This window comes from Lissotriton helveticus, chromosome 6 (genome assembly GCF_964261635.1).
Source record: "Lissotriton helveticus chromosome 6, aLisHel1.1, whole genome shotgun sequence".
Taxonomy (NCBI): domain Eukaryota; kingdom Metazoa; phylum Chordata; class Amphibia; order Caudata; family Salamandridae; genus Lissotriton; species Lissotriton helveticus.
The window spans coordinates 1,700,178,715-1,700,195,560 of record NC_136067.1 but is presented as its reverse complement, the minus strand read 5'-3'; the positions used below and the strand labels follow the sequence as shown (position 1 = coordinate 1,700,195,560).

The following is a 16,846-nucleotide window of genomic DNA, read 5'->3' as shown; positions in this document are numbered from 1 at the left end:
GTGAAATGGGCGGCGGACAGAGGGAGGGATTGGACGGACAAGGAATGGGCGATGGTGCTCACTGGGCCGGTTAACATCCCACGCAACCCCCGATTCGAAATCATACAACTCTATATTCTACACCGTGCCTATCTCACACCGGACAAGATCAACAGATACGTTTCAGTCACAGATACCGCCTGCAGCCGCTGCTCCCGGGTGGGTGCAGACTTTTTACATATGCTCTGGTTTTGCCCCAACATCCAGCAATATTGGGATGAGGTAACAACGCTGCTTACACACTGCACCAACGAACGCATACCGGGAACTTGGGAAGCCTGCATTCTAGGTCTGTACAAACGCACTAAACTAAACAAGGTGCCGGCCCGATATTGGGATCTCGGACTGATCACGGCCAAACGACTGCTTACAAAGCGGTGGAAGGCCGACACCCCCCCGCATATACGGCACTGGTACATGTCCCTCACCAACTGGGCACAAGCGGAAGGCACAATCTTACGACGGGAAGAGACAGCAGGGCTTAGGAAATTCCCCATTGCGCATTACTGGGATGACATCTTCCAATCCTTCCAACAGAAATGCCTAGAACAGGGGATCACTTGAGGGAGCTCGTATCTGGCCTCCACACGTTTATGCGGGTCACTGCGGACTGCGCATGTACCCACTGCTCCCCCCACCAGCTCACTTCCCCCCCGCTCCCCAACAGGGTAACACCGGCTGAGACCCACACCCCTGCGTCCCCCGCCATACTGCGCATCATACATCACGCCCCAACTGCGCACCGCCCACACTCCAGACTACCTACGCAGTGTGCTCTGCTGTCGGCGACGGAACGTTATTGTTCCGCCCTCACCTATACACGTCAGTTCCTCACTTTATGACCTAGACGTGGCCGCCCCACAGGTTGCGCTTTACGGGCATCCAAAATATCCCCCTGTGATGGACCCCCCCCCATACGGATGCGGCGACTCCATGATGCCCCTGATCCCTGATCATCAGACCTGCACCTACGCGGATGCTGCAACTCTACCCTTATTTCCCCCGAACACGCACATACACCCACCCAAGAGTCGTTTCCCCTTTGTATATAACCCCCCCAGTTGAGGTTTAGATACTTATTGAAGCACTGGTCCGGCTCCCTGACCAGGCTTTCTTGCTTTTGTTAATAAAGACACTGTACGCGTTACACGACCGCCTCCAGACACCATACCCTGACCAGCATGTCCGCCCCCCCCCTCCTTTTTCCAGAGCTGACAACACACGACACCACCATAACACGGACAGGGGGACCGGTCGCCACACACACTGCCTGAAGATGGGCAGGTGGATCCAGATGGTGTTTCACAACACCGGCTAGTTTTCTCGAACCACCGCTACTGAGTGAAGCCACATTCATGGGACCACTGAGTGCGACAGACATGGTTATGGCGGTTCCCGCCAAACGCTGCCGCCCTCACGAAATTCTCCCACAAGGTATAATAAGCTACATAGACACTCATCCTTAGAAAATCTGCCGATACTGTATAACACTACTCTTCCACATCAATGCCCCACATCCCCATGGGAGAAGATACTTGTTGACATACTTACCAGTTATATTCGCTCATGGGTGCTGGCTGTTATCCGGCTACTGACCGTGACGACCCCCACTGTTGCTCTACAAAAAATAAAACCTCACAGACCTATTTCTCATTGAGATATGTGGTTTTGCTAAATTTTGAATGCTACACACGAACACATTACGCGCCGGACCTCTGGGTTGTCGGCCATACGGCTGTGTTCACCTGATAATTTTGCGTATGGTTATTGATTCACGCGGCTGGCCCGAGGGGTTGTAAGCTGTAACCTGTGTAAGATGCATTTTGTACAATAAAGGTCTTAAAAAAAATATATAATAATAATAACTGCATTCCACATTGAAATAACCAAGGTCAACCAGGCAAAACTAACACTCCAGTTGCATTCCCGTGTGCCCGCTGCATGCATTAAATACAGTACACAATGGGTGATAAATCTAGGAAATTTAGCAACATACAAAAATTACAAAACATATCTGTTGGCCTAATCATAGATCGAAGAATGAAAGGGTTGTATGGAGTACATTTGCAGTGTTGTAGTGTAATTTACAAGCATTGTCTCGCCCAAACCTGTTGCCTCAGTTTGTTCATTTGGTAATATACCCATTTCTCTTCATGTTCTAAGGTCTTATACATTTTAGGATATGTCCAACTGTAATCATTCTAAATGCTTAGCCAGGGACAATGCCTCAGTTAGCTTCACCACGTTTCGTAAACCATTCACCCCTGAGGTATCCAATCAATTGCTATTCATCTTTTTGCTAGTATTACGCCTAAAGTGACCAGGCAGGGTTCCATACAACTTTTCTTGGGGCTTGGTTGCAGGCTCGAAATAAAATGCTATAGATCTAAGGTAATCATGCTTCCAACCACCCTCTTCAGTGGCAGCCCCACAAGATTTGAAAAACTCTTCCATTAAACTACATGTCCAGGTCATGTCTTAAGTCTACACTACTGTTCTTCATCTTGGGTACTTTCCTTGATGTCTGGGATATATCCTACAAATAACGGCAGGCGCCAGGTAAGTTCTGTACGAGCACTTTAAGTGTGAGAGGAGGAATTGTGCATCTTGGTATAAGCGAAAGTCAAATTTCACCCTTTATCTTGAAAATTGTGTTCTAACATTTAGATTTAACGGACATGTCAGGGTTGGGTCAGTCTAGTCTCCGTTCTTTAGGTCGGTTGTTGCCTGATGTTAAATTCAATAGTTCTGTAAGTACTAAGGATTCTGGAAGCCTGCCCATAGATAATCATGCACACAACAAGACCTGGTCTGCACATATCCCCAGTTGGGTTCTTGCCTCCTCAAACATATGCCTCCTCAATCATACGTACTGTGTCTCTATTATGAATATCTTACATGCATAGTTATCGTCTGTCCTACCTTACTTGTGGGTATGCATAGATTCCACAATTCACCCAACCCCCAAACTAGTTCTTGTTCAGCACCTGGCACTCGCTTTATTGTAAGTCTGAAGACAATGTCCTACGTCATTGACGTCAGGGAGAGGGTTATCCCCAGGACCTTCTTCAACAGGAGAGAAACTGATGTTTAGTTGCATTTTGCCGTGCAACCCCAGCAGTAATCCTTGCTCTCTTGTAGGGAGCTAGGCCGGCCACTCAGGTGCGTGCTGTAGTTTGGAGGCCAAATAGCAGCTTTGCATATGTGGAGAACCCAAGCCCCCTTCTCATTGTGCTTTTTTAGTATAGACAATTTGATTATGGATTTAGCTCCGGTAGGTACTAGAGATTATATAAAACTATCCAACTGTCGAAATAGGTCTATTTGTAGAAGGGAAAATACTGCCTAAATACAGAAGGGCACCCTGGAATGCTATTATTTTTTCCAAAGGAAACCTACCTATTAAGGATAATGGTAAATTCATAAACATTGCTAAATGTCCATGCACCGCATTTAAATATACTCTTATTTTTCAGTTTTGAGAAACAGACACAATACTGGCCAAATAGCTGATAGATGCATGTCTAATTTTGCGAATAGGGTATTTTTCCGTGCATCATAGTCTTCCTCATAACAAGAGCTTTATATTGCATGTTCTCCTTTAAAAAAAATCCTACACTGAAGTTCATGTTTATTTTAGTGATGCCTTAAAGCTTAGTATCTTGACTGACTTACCACATTTGTTTATATTTTTTCCATTCTTTCCTTCAACTTGGAATGCATCTGATCGTCCTATGGTTAACAAAACAGAAACACAAAATATGAATAATAAATATTGATTAAAAAATATGCAATTAAAGAGGCATCATCTCCTCCAACACAAGCATTTTCAATTCAGTCTTTACAATAATGTAGCATAAGGTGCACATCTTCTAAGAATTCTCCTCAGTAAAAACCCGTGACCCTCCACTGTCCTACCTCCTGACAAAGGCCTTTTCCTCTTGCTCCCAAAAGACTACTACTAGGCCTATGAGTCCTGCTCGGACCAAGAAGACTTTGAGGACATTCCTCTAGAAAGATGAGGAGACTAAGGCCCAGATTTACAAACATTTTGCGTCATGGTTGCGCCACCTTTATTACTCAGCCACGGCAGAAAATGCTAGTCGAGATTACAAAACCACGCAAAGGCAGATATTGACTTAGGCTAGCAATACCTACTGTTTGACTGCAGTCCATGTTCAGTAAGAGTCTGAAGCAGGGACATGAAACTAACAAGAAAGGTTGACATGTTTAGCTACCTAGGTTGGGTCAGATTAGGGGGAAGATGCTAATAGCCCTAGTACTCACATGCATTCACCTTCAATAGTTAATTGCATTGTGTACTCATTAGGTGTCCTATGGCATGGTCCTATATTTGTGGGGGAAGCAATTACAGCTGCTAATGTCCTGAGCAGCCGGCAATAATGCTTAATTACATTGACCTATACTCGTAGAGTGAGGCTCTAGTGGATTGCCACATAAAAAGCTATTAACCATCAATGCAGGCCCAGTTGTAGAGGGTGGGTCAGGCCCACTCAAGGAATACCCTGGCCCACCCAAGGCCATGCAGAACTGAAAAACAAGTGTTTTTGACCTTAATGTTTCACAGTGGCGTGAGCCCCACTGGCATAGGCAATTTTCAGACCTGGGCAGAGGTGTGAAGTCAGCAGAGTTTATTAGCTGCCATGATGCACAAATGACCAGCATTGATATCCTGACATCTGAATTATGATTCTGGGCTTATTGTATCATATTTTTAAACTTCAATGCTTTACAAAGTAAAAAGCAGTCAAAAAATTTTAAAAACATGAAAACCTGTCAAGTGGCTCTTTATGGCAGCAGGAATATTTCTTCCACGACACATGACCAAGAGCATGCTGCAGTCTTAAAGTTCTGCATCTTAAAGATTTGACACGCAGCGCCCCTCTCCTTCTCTAAAGCCAGAAGCACATCAAAAAAAGAGATGCAGCTCTTTGCATGCAGATTATTGTGTCAAAAATGTCAAGCGCAGACAGATGCCAATACCTAAAATATCAGTTCGATTAAATACTTTGTTGTTTTTTGGCTAATACCCACTCATCTTCATGGCCCACCCATCCATGCTTCTTTACGATCCACCCGAAGGAAAAATTCTAGAGCCCGGCCTGCTTTATGTCTTATCTTACGAAATCAGATTCCAAGATCCCCGCTTGCTGTAAGCTTGTGGGGCCGACTTTATTGGACTTATTTAGGTCTAGATATCAACAACACTAATGCTCTGTCATCGAGTCCCAAAAATATTATCCTTAAGGGTATTTGTTTAGCAAATGTTATATTTGGAAAGGTTGATCTCACTCTTCAATGCTGTCTGAGGAGTCAGGGACATTTAAGAGTAAAATCAACAGTCACCTTTCATGTGGATTTATATCTATAGTGCCAAACAAAACTGAAGTTAAAAGGGAGTTGACTAATGTGTCAACAGGTTTTACGCCATAACACCTAAAAGGGTATGAAATTGAAAAGTTAAAGTTATTTCGTCATCTAGTGTCCCAGCATCACAGTACTAACTCAACAACAATACTTTATATATCGGCCATGTTCACAATCACTGCATTGCCAGAATATTTCCTATGTCATGTTATGTTGTATTAATACATTTCTACAGCACGCTTTTAACCATAGGTGTTCTCGCACTTAGGAGCCGATTCCGATCTCGCTGGGAGAAGGCTCCATCCGACTCGGATCCGGACGGCTGTACGACCGACTCGTGCTCCGAGCGCCCAAGTACGATGCATACAAGCGCTGACAGACACCGGTCGGTCGGAGCCCCATTGAAGTCAATGGGCGCCTGTTGTACGACGTGTACATAGGCTCCCATTGATGAAAAAGGTATGTTGCGCACAAGGGCGCCCCCTTTAGTGGGGACACGTCTGTGCCACCCGCACTGTACATGCATGTGTAGGGTGGACCCTGGGGTCCCCCCCTGTGATCGCCTCGTACGACTACAGATGAAGGGGGTTCCGGCGCGGACCCCTGGAGCGTTTACGTGTCAGAGGCTCAGACTCGATCTGGCTGTCCGAATCGTGCATCGTACTGGCTCGGTCAAAAATTGCCTCCATTGCACAGCACGGTTTGCTCACGGATGAGTAGTATGGAGCAGTTCGGACCCGGAAACGATTTGGTCGGCAATTTTGCTTTTCTCACATCGTACTTGCTCGCTCGTACAGCTGTACGAGTCGGTCGGTAAACACATGTAGGGATCATACTTTTTCCGGCTGGATCGCGTTAGGAGCCCTTCCAAGCGAGTAGTTGAATCAAGGGCAAAGCAAAGTCAATGCCTAACAAATCTAAAAAACTCACTATCTGGAGAAGGGCGATGTCTTTAACCCTTTATTAAAAATCAAATGATTATCTTCTGATCCAAGTACCAACGCCAGGGAGTTCTATGCCCTGTTGCCGAGACAGCAAAACTGTCCTGCTCTAGAATGTTTAAAACAGGGGTGAAAACCCAAATGACCAACAGTCAAACATCAAGATCTAGACAGAATATAACTGCAAATTTTCCTTGAAGATATACAGGGACCTTCAATTACAGAGTTCTCAGAACAAAAGAAACTTTTAATAGGGATTATTTTCCTTGTTATTAGCCAGTGGAGCTCAAACGGACCGGGGAAATAATCATTTTCCTGGAGCAAGATTGAACCATAAAAGCAGGAAGGTTTTGTATCAATTGTAATTTAACAAGTAGTTATTTTGGTAATCCCAGATAAAAGTCATTAGTGATTAGCCCGAGATAAAAATTTCAGTTTTTTAGAAATTGATGTTGAGTGCCTTCTTCAACATCAATGATGCTACTGTGCACAGACATGAATTGAAGTTTTCCTTCCTGAGGGTATCAAGTCACTAAAGTGCTCAGAGGCGCAGAGGACCTTTTGCTGTCCGAACGAGCTTAGGGAGTAGTTTAACACAGTTAGCATCTATAATTCCAAAGTGCTTGGTGTTAAGAATTATAGGTATAGGTACAAATAATATAGGCAGTGAGAATATGACAATTACAAATGCTTATTTTTCCCTTTGGTTATAGTAATAGTTTTTTTTTCGGCGTTAAATATATCGCGAACTAGACCTAAAGGTCACAGAGCACTTTACATGAGTACCAGTTGCATTACAGACAGACAAATTCGTATTTGTGTTAGGCACGGGGAGATTAGGTTATTTGCCCAGAATCACAGGATGTTCAGTCTCTGCTGAGACTCGAACCTGGTTCCCCAACTTCGAGGTCAACCGCTCTAGCCGTTAGCAGTTGATACAAATATTTCAAGGATTCTATCAGTGATATTACTGGGCAGTGTCCAAATAACTTTGTGAATTTAAGTATGACCCAAAAGTGAAATTTGGAGGAGGGAGTGAGGCCAGAGGCCAGGATGGTGGCAATATGAAGATCTCCGCAGGCCAAGCACATAATCCTCTATCACCCATTTTCAGTTACAACGGGTGGCCACTCAGTGCACATGCTCCTGAGTGAGATATGACAGTGGGTGCCAGGTACATAAGTGACCACCCTGTCTAGAAAGCTGCTGAAGACAAATAACACTCCCTCTACCAGTTGCCTGGTCTGCAGTGACTCAGAGTCACTTTGGCGCCGATGTGCATGCGGGCTGTGTGACTGCCTGCAGCATGGAGTTGCCTGGATTTAAGGATCCTGCTGGGGGGAATCTGCATGGAAATCCTATGGCGCCCTATAGTGAGATCTGTCTTCTGGTTGCCAGCCCAGAGTTTCGACCTACTGCATCTCGGTGCCATGTTGGTGTACTGACTCATGTGACCATCTACCATCTCGGGGGAACTGTGACTGGGTGCTGTGGCTACCTGCGGGTGCCTGCTGGTGCTGTTAGCCTGGGGGTAAGAGAACAGGACCACGGCAGGGTGGTACTGAAAACTGACACCTTCATAGATTCCTGGAGCCTGCCAGAGGTTGTGAAATGCTTTAGCCAACATCAAGATATGAGATAGCTGACCATGACAGGTCCTGCGGCTGCGGCCGCTACGTGTGTCACTACGCTTGGCTGTGCAAGCATGGCAATCTTTTCAACTTGAGAGGCACTGCACATTTTCATGATCCAAAACATGGGAAGCTCTCCTACGGATATCCCTGTGTCCCAGTCTGTCAGCTGTTACTTAGTGCAGGGCCTTAGTGCAGCCTGACAATGTAGAACTCACGAGACTGGCCCTACTTTGATACTGACTTGCTGGCTCTCTTAGTATTATTTGGATTTATTGTGCCACAGCATGGCTTCCTATTGCAAGATGCACATCCAACCTCTTGCTCAGTTTTGTGACATGCACTCTTTACTAGCATATTCACTTTCAGATGGAGTGCTTGCTGATGGGGACTATTAACAATCTAATGGGACTTGGCCGCAACGATGATTGTCCTACATGACTAATTTCTCTGCCTTGATACACGTGAAGACAGGTGACATACGACTGGCTGACCACCATGAAAGCCGCACTGATAACATTAGGCTGTAGTGTAGTTCCTATCTTCCCAATAGGCTCTGCGCATTGGAATAATACCTACAGCAGTAAAGGCCTAGGCCAGACGTTAACTAGGTCTGCTACTGTCGATACTAGACTTAAGTTTTGGGTTTGCCAGCGTAGCTCAGAGTTCGCTAGAAACTTTCTCGAATGTTCAGGAAAGAATTAACTCCCCTGATTAGACAAGAAGGGATTTAGTTTCTGACAACCATAGAACATGACAACTTTGCTCTCCCCTAATCAAGAGTGTATCTCCAGAGTCGTGTGAGCACAAGGCAATTATTTTACTCAGTCAGTACGTGCATTCTTAGTCTCATCAGATTGTAGAGAAAAGGAAGAGACGGGCGTGTTCAATAAAAAGGTGTTATTTATTGATCAGTCTCTTTTCTCATACAAGAGAAATGGATCGATATTATTGCGATACTTATAGTTAAGTAAAGTGCATACATTAAAAGCAATAGTATAAAATAATACTGTAAAAACATTGATATGGTTTCTGAGCCATATGATGTTTAGAATGATTAAAATATATTACATACACATATACATTTGACTAAACGTACTCAACTGGTGTTTCTAAATACGCCTACCCCGTGTACCTGACCTAAGTCTAATGCGTGGGCGGGAATAGAAAGTTACAGTTTAAGTTAAGTTTGTTTTTGCCAAGTGAATAACTAAAGAATTCTCTGTGAGGGGTTATTCAGTTCTGTACCTGGAAGTTAGGATGAATGAGGAATGGTATCTCTTTCTCTGCTCTCGATATTCCAGGCCGCCTGCGAGGGCTGCCCGAAAGCGCCGGTGCTGGGTCTCTCGGCAGGAGATAGCAGCGCGTCAGGAAGGCGGGGCTGCTGCCAGCGGGGTCTGCTCTGCTCTCGGCTTCGGCAAGTATGGCTGCTCCGTCTCGTCACCACGCGTGTGTTTGCATAGGGCAAGATCGGCAATATTTATACCTTAAAGGTGCCGAGATTGACGTAAGGATGGACATAGATACGTCAATAAAGATGTCATACGACTTGCTCGTTAGCACATTCTTTTACTGAAGTTCTCTGTGAAATCAAAACAATGGCCGCACGGATTTTCCAGGTTGTCATAGGTTTGATTTGTTATGAGAACGTCGTATGCCTTATCAGGGGCTGGAGGAATGTCGCTTGTCTAATTAGATCTCAAGCGTTATGACCTAATCAGATAACACGTTCCTGTGCCGTAGTGTGACTGCGTCAGATAACGGTATCTGCATCATGGGGGTTTTTCTTGCCTCATGGGCTGACTGTTAGTTAACTTGATAGTTAGTTTAACCAGAATAGGGTCAGGAATAGGGGGATCGATTCAGAACCTATAGGAATACATGACACCCACTCCACGCTAACTATGGTCATATTTACTAATCTATGCATAGTATAACATAGTACAACATACTATAGAGTATAGTGTATACCTTACCACCCCAAAATACATAAATGCATTTTGAAACGTTCAAATATACTGAAAAATTGCAGTCATATGTATCGTATGCACTCAAGCTATGAATTAAATGCCAAAGTAAACACGCATTTGTATACATTATTGCTTATTCGGTATATGAGAAATACACATGAAATGGCTCTTAATATGGCTATACAGAAAGAAAGTTCGAGACCATTTCATCACATAATAAAATATTTGTGAACATACCAGCGGGCAACTAAAGTGTATAAAGTATCTAAAAATAGAAATCTTAGTTCTCTAGGAATAGTTTCTTACTTTAAGCAGAAGATAAGTGTCCCAAAATTTTTTGTAAAAATTAATTTGGGGCTGCTAAAAAATTGCTGTCCGTGAACTGGTGGGAAAAATTGTTCATGTGACTTTACTTTCAAAGTTGAAGGCCGAATTCAGGGAACGCCGTGTGCGAGCTTGCTCAAAAGTCTCTATTTCTGTTCTGGAGAGAACATCATATCATTAAGGCTTTCGAAAAAACTGTCAACAGCTTCATGGGAAAGTTCCACTAAGTCGGAAATAGGTGTAACCATGCATTCGTGCGCATGATTGTCTCCATTGACATTCTGATTTGCATTGCTGACAGAAGGTCGTACCTGATCGATGCTGCTTTCATCTTGAACTTCACTACTCTTCAATCGTAGTGGTGAAGATTCCATGAATGCCGTCATCAGGATTGGCAGCCTTTGAGGGCAGCACAAAGCGTGAACCTTGGTAGGAACCAACAATGTATCTGCATCCACTGGCGCATCCGATTGTAGCGTCAGACAGGTGTCTAACACGCATTCTTCTCCGCATAGCAGACACCTTAATACAGGTAAAACACATCTTTGCCACATTGGTCGAAATGATAGAAACCAAGTCATGTTCAGGTCTCTAAGCCGGGAGAGTCCCAGGATTTTTGATATCCGGTCCCGGTATCCAATGGCTAGGATTGTTTCTTCCATTGTCGCGAGAGTTAGATCTGTGACATGGGTTGCCATAACGAAAAATAAGGACTAAGAATAGGATTCCTGCAATTAGTCCCAGGATTAGGGGAAGTCCGCCAAAAATCGAATGGACGAATTCTGGAAAAATACCCAGTATGGCTTTGAATGGTGTTAATGCCATTGAAAATACTGTCTTAAATACCTTTGAGACCCCAGTGGTATCAGAAATATTTAAGATTTCGCTCAGGATTTCCGCGAAATGTACGGGTGAATTAGTTGATAATAATGTATGTATCTCTGCAGTCGTCCTTGCGACTTGTAGATCATACGTTTCTTTTGATGACGAGAGCCTGGTAGGCGTCTGAAGAAGGACTGTTTTCATTCTGCTTAAAGTATCTATTCGAATAGAAGTAATTTTCAAATCGGGCCATGCCCTTGCCTCCCTGTCTGGGAAGGAGCTGGGGAACAATGATCGTCCACAGCACTTGACCTTCGCAGTCGTAGTAACTAGATAAGGAGTCCCGGGCATAAGACTACAACATCTGCGGTCTACAATAAGAATGTAACTCCCATTATAGAGTCTTTGAAAGAATGGTTCTATTTCAGTTGCAGGTGCGCCTTGCTGGTGACATGAAAGGTTGTATGAATTTCCTTCACAGGCTCCATGCAAACTAATTCCGTTACACAGAAGCGTGCCGCTTAGTGACATAGCACAATTGTTGCCACTAAGAAACACTTTCTGTCCTTTATTACTGACACATGCATGTGAATAGGGCAGGTTCCAAGTTGTTTTAAGGTACCCCTTTCCTAATTTCTCGTACATGCCAGCCTGTATATATTTTTGGCAGTATTGAAACCTGAAGGTTGAGATTGGAATATTTATGATTCCGTGTATTATCCATTCATTGACAGGTCGTTCTGACATTGTCATTGGTAATCTTTCTAGTTTTTCAATGCTCAAGATTGTATAATCAGCACCCTTTTGCGCCATACCGATTTGTCTATCAGTAAGGTTAAAGATTTGGAATAGTGACGTTGTGTTGATTAAACGCCAAGGCACATAGCCTGAACGCAGATTTTGTAACGTCCAGCCAAGCTGTACAATAGAACGCAATTGTGACTGACCATGTTGTAATAACAGTAAGTCTTGCGATAATATATCGATTGCTGAAGACACAATGCTGTCCAATGAAAAAATTCTGGAGGACAGAGTCATTAACCCATTGTCCACTACAGAAAGTGATTTTTCCAAATTAATACGGTCAATTTCCCGTATTCTCTCTGCTGTTTCAATTTGATTAACCTTCCAGGCCTCATTGTATGCTGCATATACAGAGGCTGCTATGAAACGCTTCTGACGCTGTTTGCGTGGTCCCAAAATGAAATCACGCAAGTCAGCACCATCAGTAAGTAAAGTTAGGTGTTGCTTAATTTCAGGCAGTGTGGAAGTTTGTAGCCATTGAAGGCATAATTTGCCCACACTGTAGGTTGTTATTATCCCTGGGTGATGTCTTTGGGGATATCTAGGGTCTGGCCTGGTCATTTTGAACCCCTGTGTTTTATTCAGGAATCTGTCTTGACAGTTATTAGTATCTGTGGGCCAGATCAACCACTGTTTCCAATCAGGATGTGTTCTGTTTGGTATAATATATGGTTTACGTCTATCTCTTCATCCGTATCAGAGCTATTGCTAAACATTGTTGGCTTTGGAATAGACGGTTTATTTAAATCTTTGATTTTGGCTAGGCCAAGACAGGTGGTTTGTTGAACAGTGTCATTTAAAAATATCATTTGTTCTGGGATCATGCAAGCTCTAAACAAAGCTTCTAAACCCTGTGCTTGCCATTCTTTTGTACCCCAAACACTTTTCAAATCAACATTTTTGTCCCAATAATCAAATCCAAAAGTATTCATTTTTTGCATGAGTCTGAATATAACAATTTTGTGTTGGTTATCATGGTTTTGGTTCCTGTCTTGTTTGACAATTTAAAATAAAATGTTTCAGCATTACTTGTGTTAAAACCTGAAAAATATGAATATTTGTCGTAAACGGTTCTTGAGCTCCCTTTTGGAGGTGTTGCACAATGTTCCCATTGATTATAATTTAAAACATTTCTAGGTTGTGCAGATCTATGTAAAAAGTGATTACCATAGTGGTTATAGCAATACATACTGTCATAATTTGTAGAACCCTGCAAATAATCATGTTTGGTAAATTTAGCAGACATTACTAAATCAGACATCATGTTATTAATGCTTTCGAAGTCCCAATCATCAGCAAATGAGTTTGGTTTTACAAAGTCACTCAATGAGATCTTAATTTGGTGTGGATATTTCAGGATTTCGACCGGACCATAAATTTCATAGTCAGTGTTGTCCCAGGCTACCCCACCAGGTATCGGATTGGCTGTGAAGTTGGCTGAAGAAAGTTCTCTTTTCTCGACGTGTGAAGATGTGTGTGGTTTGAGGATCAAGTTGATGTTCTGACTTGCTGTGTCCATTTTAGCATATTTTCCCTCAATGAAGCGTCCCAAAGTAAGTACCATGATGAGCCAAAGTATGAGGATAAATGCACCAAAACCCACCCAAAATTCAATCCATGGAGAAATCAGATATGTTTCTTTCAGTTGGTTCAAAAGTTCATTAGCTTTTTCTTTAAAGGTTTTTGATGATGGCTGTGTCTTTGATTCACTGAGGCTTTCAGAGGAATCATCGAAGTTTATGAAGTAGCCGGATGCAGTTCTGTCAATTGTTCCAATTGCTTCAGGATTTTTGTTTCTTGCATTCTCACTTGGTACTTCATTATAGATTGGTGTGTCTCTGCTAAATGTTTTTATTTGGGTTTTCAGAGGTCTGAGTTCTATTGCATTGTTGCATAGTCCTTGTTGTTCTTCTGTAGGCGTCTCGAATGTGATGAGCCTCTTCGTTAGGACCTCTGTACTGGTAGCAAACCTTGGTGTTCTGCTACTTATTGGGAGTCCACTTGGCCTACTGTTTGTTATCGGCCACATGTTGTGGTTTTACCAGGTCGATGGATACAACTCTGTTCTCCTTTTTACCAGCAAGTGGCGGTAGTACAACTGATCTTGTCCCGTTGACAGACAAGACAGGAACTGCTTTTCTGTAAGAAGGCCCAAATTCCTTCTTTACCGCGATCTTCTCCCTGACTAGATCCCCGACTTTTGGAATCCAGACAGGTCTTGCTGGGACAGGTGGTGATTCTTCAGTGGTTGTTGGCTGTTGTTTCAACTGTATGTTGCTCAGGTCTTTTCTTGTTTTGTTTAAGTCCTGCAAAATAGCCAAACGGTCTTTGACATCAAAGCTCTTTTCTTTAACCACTGAAGTCTGACTGTCGAGGTCAGAGATAATCATTCTAGTTCCAAATAATAATTCGTACGGACTGAATCCCTTCAGAGAATTTCTTGGCAAGTTATTTAGACTACGTTGGACACTTATTAGATGTTTGACCCACCCAGCTCCCGAACCTAATATCCTTTCCATTATAGATTGCTTTCTGCCTTGGTTTTTTCTTTACACCATCCCGTACCCTCAGGAAGGAAGTGAGAAGATTCCCGCTGGGCTGTGCTCATTTGGCCATGTTTCCCCCCCGGCCGGAGGGCTAGAGTGAAGACAATGGTCAAACGTAACATGCTCTTAGCGTATATGCCATTTAGACTCGCAAATCTTTGTATAACAGTCCGGACGTCAGCCGAGTGCTGAGGATCGACATTATAAGTGGAAACTAGCCTGTATATGTTAATCGCAAGCCCTGCTTTTTACTGGTGATATTATCTGCCTTGATACGACGAGGTATTAAACTGTTTCTCTCCCCACTGCGATCTCTGTTGCAGTTTGGGCAGTTTTTTACAAACATTGTGTGATGCAGGCTCATGCCTGGCCACCAGTACCGTGATTGTAATTCTTCCAGAGAATCTTTTAATTTAAGGTGTCTGAGACCCTCGCCCATATGTGCGTCTGCGATTAACAAGTTTCTCCTGTCCATGTTTGGAATCCCTCTATCCCCCACTCCAGGGATTCGAGCAAAAGGGACGGAGTTTGCATCGATTATGTATGTATAATTGAGTGGATAGTTGATCGGTAACGCTGAGCAGTCGCCTTTTGATGACGTTTTCACCGCCAGCACTGTTTCACCGTCAATGTATTTTAATGTACGCTTTTTTCGAACTACGGGAGCCGATTTAGTGGCTGCCGTTGCGGCTGCTTCAGCCAATGAATTCCCTACAACATGAACGCCATCACGCTGATGACTCAGTGTGTGTGTCACGTGAGTCTTTGGTAGTTCTTTTTGTAAAAGAGCTATTTGTTCCCAGAGCAATTTCTGCTTTATTGGTGCATCTGTGTCATCTTTGTAACCGTTCTGAATCCATGTCTGCAAATCCTTGTTATATGATTTGACGCAGTAATATGAATCTGACACTATAAGTGTCGGGAATTCGCGATCCGCATTATCTAGCGCCATTTTCAATGCTATTATTTCAGTTTGTTGTTCTGAATTACTTTCTACTGAGTGTGATTTTGTTAATAGAGGTTTTAGTTTACCTCCGCGCCACACTTCTTTTGTAATCTCACATGTGGCGTTGTATGCTTGTTCTCCCCAAACGGGGGGTTGAGCATGTCCGTCTGTATAGATTACACAGGCGTAATGTCGTAGAGGCAGAATGACGATTGGCAGAGGATACGTCTTTTCATACTTTAGATTTTTTAATTCTTCTAGTTCTGGATCAAAGTAGTAGTATACTTTGTCCGTTGTGATTGAATTCACCCATTGTATCCATTCCGGATTCAGTGTTGTTGTTGGTAAATTACACGGTGTTGTTAGTGCCTCAAAGGCTGATTCTGCTGTTCTGACTGTGATATGTCTACCGTCAGCTATGTCTTTTTCTCTAGCTATTGCGGTTTGAACTGCACGAATGATTTTTCCTGTATTACTGAATTTCTGTTCAGCTTCTGTGTACAAGTGTGATTTGAATGCAATTGGTACCTTTTCTCCCTCATTAGAGGTCAGGTATGTGAATCCGCATCTCCCTGGGATGACTCGAATCACAAGATTGCGTGTGTTATCACGTGTTTCTAATTTTGTTTTAATTAGCATGTCTGTTTGTAAGGATCTCAAAATTTCTGTGTGTGTTTGAGTCCAATTGGATCTTTTAAAGTCTGGTTTAATTAGATCATAAAGGGGTTTGACCCTTTCTGCGTAATTTGCAATGTATGTTCTTCCGAAATTTAGGAAGCCTAGAATTGACTGTAGGTTTTTTAGTGTTTTAGGAGCTTGGATTACGGCACATTTCTCTAGGAAATTGTCAGCCAGGCTTTTGCCTTCACTTGATAATTCATATCCTAAGAATAGGACTGTCAGATGGGCAATTCTGGATTTTTTAAAGTTGAATTTGTAACCCTCTGCTGCGAACCCAAGTATTATGGTGTTCACTCTTTTCAAGTGAGTCTCCAAGTCATCATCTGTTAAGTAAATGTCATCGACATAAGATAATGCTTCATCATCATATATTTGTAGTAATTCTGTTACTCTCGCTGAGAATACCCCCGGGCTGTTCTTGTACCCCTGGGCTAACCGACAGAATTGTTTTTGAGTGCCATTTACTGAGAATGCAGTTAAATATCTGCTCTCTGGTGCTATGTTTTGACAAAAGAATCCATTGGAGATGTCCAAGGTTGTTTTGTATTTTTTGCGCACTATGTTATTCATTAGTGCAGCACTATGTGAGTTTTGCACTGCAAAGGTTTTGCAACATGTGTTAAGGTGTCGGTAATCCAAAACTAGACGATATGAATTGTCTGGTTTGGAGACCGGAAACAAAGGATTGTTCATTTGTGAGGTGCAAGTTTCAATCACCCCCTGGTATTCTAGCTGATCTAGTATTTCATTTACC

At 43.1% G+C, this 16,846-nt stretch overlaps 1 protein-coding gene across 13 annotated transcripts in view; it reads right to left on the bottom strand.

The window, feature by feature from the left end:
- The window catches only part of LOC144763708 (uncharacterized), a 2,434,724-nt gene that overhangs the window by 2,039,910 nt on the left and 377,968 nt on the right, over positions 1–16,846 (bottom strand). For all 13 annotated transcript variants that reach the window (XM_078649561.1, XM_078649562.1, XM_078649564.1 and 10 more), the window contains one exon: positions 3,715–3,771. In XM_078649561.1, coding sequence (XP_078505687.1) covers positions 3,715–3,771 — 57 coding nt within the window. The remainder of the gene's footprint in view (positions 1–3,714; positions 3,772–16,846) is intronic.